The 2,219-nt window shown below is 37.2% G+C and overlaps 1 protein-coding gene across 1 annotated transcript in view; it reads left to right on the top strand.

Moving 5' to 3' along the window:
- Window positions 1-97: 97 nt before the first annotated feature.
- LOC111399332 (long chain base biosynthesis protein 1b-like) overlaps window positions 98-2,219 on the top strand; it is a 3,053-nt gene continuing 931 nt past the window's right edge. Inside the window, exons 1-4 of the mRNA XM_023026587.1 lie at window positions 98-313; window positions 1,602-1,742; window positions 1,815-1,910; window positions 2,069-2,210. Of these exons, the coding sequence (XP_022882355.1) occupies window positions 218-313; window positions 1,602-1,742; window positions 1,815-1,910; window positions 2,069-2,210 (475 nt within the window). The 5' untranslated portion in view covers window positions 98-217. The remainder of the gene's footprint in view (window positions 314-1,601; window positions 1,743-1,814; window positions 1,911-2,068; window positions 2,211-2,219) is intronic.

The following is a 2,219-nucleotide window of genomic DNA, read 5'->3' as shown; positions in this document are numbered from 1 at the left end:
AGTGCCCCCCCCCCCCCATCCCTCAGTGACATACTTGTCTTCCATAAGTTGGTTTGTTGTCATGCATGTATAATATATGACACGAATCACAGACCTAGCTTTTATGATTTCTTGAGTTTTTTTTTTTTTTTTTTTCAGAGATGAGGGTGTCCACTGGGGAATACAAAATGGACTTCAGCTCTCTAGGAGTACAATTGTATATTACAAGCACAATGATATGGAATCATTACGAAGTATTCTGGAGAAAGTTACCCATAAAAACGAGAGAGCTAAGAAACTTAGGCGCTACATTGTGGCAGAAGCTGTGTATCAGGTTTCTCCTCTTATTAGAGTACTTGATATTACTTTCTGCTTTCGTGCTTTCTCTTTTCTCTCCTTTATGTGGTGGTTATTGACACGGGATGAAGAGGAGGCAACACCCACAAGTTTGTGGTCCTGCATTTTTTCTCCATTAACAAATAGATATAGTCCGATTTGTGTCTTGAACAAGAAACATCTATCAATGCGGCCAAACTTTTTCATCAGCCAGAATGTTTACTGTTATTTACTGTCTTTGGGGCTTGGCCAGTTTTCTTATGTCCCTAGTACTAAACAGAACACGTATTATGACTATCTCAAGTTCATAAAACATTCAAAGGAACAAGATGGAATCTGGAAAATTTAACAAATCTTTAAAGCAATGCTCTCAGTAGATCCTAGATCTGTAATAATAAAACCATTGGAGTCTTTCTGAATTCCAGTTTGACAGGATCAGTAACCTGTGAATAAAGATATGCTTTTCATTTGACAGGATCAATATCCAGTGAAAAAGATGTTATTTAGCTGCAGACTCCCTTGTGCTATGATATACACCTAAAGCTTTCTAAACAATCTAACTAATATAATGTAACTTGATAATATTAATTTGGATTTAGGACTGCATGACCCTTTTATTTGCGTTGTATTGCAATTATGCTTCACCGCGTCTACTTCAATTGTTATCATCTGAGTTAAAAAAGTACATAAATGGTATGGATCCTATAATTAGAAGTTACCAGACCGGGGAAAATTTTGCTTCATATATCTTTGAGTGCCTATGGAACTTCTAATGGTTGCTTGGATGCAATATTGTGTGATTGGGAAGAAATACTGGTCCTAATGAAGTAAACATTGTAGCCCTTTTGGTGTGAGTGAAAATACCGTCTCAAAGAAATCATTGAGATGCTATGATCTAACTAAATGCCTGCATTTTCTTGGGATAAATATATAATGCAAGGAATGAGTGAACTGGTGTTGTTTCAAGTCAAACTCTGACTACTCAATCTTTTGATTACTATTCACATTTGGATGATATTCATGGATGATGAGGCACTATGAATTGTAGAGCTGCTACATGGATGTGATGTATGAGCATGGACATTGAAATATTTATGCAGAGAAAAATGAATATACTGGATTACTCCGCATGGCTATACATCAATTCAACCAGGGAAAAACGAGGACCGTTAAAACCAAAATATTGAAGTCTTGCACTATATTTATCACATGTTCAAACACATTACTTCGAATCATCATGCTGGATCCTGAAATGTTAATTTGTTACTGCTCTTCTGAAATTTCAGAATTCTGGCCAAATTGCTCCACTGGATGAAATCGTCAGGCTCAAGGAAAAATATCGGTTCCGTTTAATATTGGATGAGAGCAATTCTTTTGGTGTTCTTGGAAGCTGTGGTAGAGGTCTAACTGAACACTGCAGTGTTCCTGTATGTTTTCTATAACCTTTCTGGTACAATTAGCTCAAATTTCTTTGGTTATATGGTGCTTTTTCGGTGCAGATTGAGAAGGTAGATATAGTAGCTGCTGCTATGGGAAATGCATTGGCTGCTGAAGGAGGATTTTGCACTGGGAGTGCCAGAGTCGTTGATCACCAAGTAGGGTTAATACTTAATTTTCACCACTAGTAAACCACATCCGTGTTTCTGGAACTGAAAGATCGAGCTAAACATTCTTACCGGAAATTGTGGTTACCATATTGCATAGACTTTCATTACTTTTCATTTACTAACCCAGCGTCCATTTCATTTGGCAGCGTCTCAGTAGTTCAGGTTACCTCTTTTCTGCTTCTTTACCTCCATATCTAGCAAGTGCTGCAATTGCTGCTGTTGATGTGTTGGAAGATAATCTGGATCTTATAACAAAGTTGAAGAAAAATGTTGCTACTCTCCACAATGGTTGTTCTC

The sequence above is a fragment of the Olea europaea genome, chromosome 9, assembly GCF_002742605.1.
Source record: "Olea europaea var. sylvestris chromosome 9, O_europaea_v1, whole genome shotgun sequence".
Lineage (NCBI taxonomy): Eukaryota > Viridiplantae > Streptophyta > Magnoliopsida > Lamiales > Oleaceae > Olea > Olea europaea.
The sequence above is the reverse complement of the archived record's forward strand: the minus strand, read 5'-3'. Positions and strand labels throughout refer to the sequence as shown.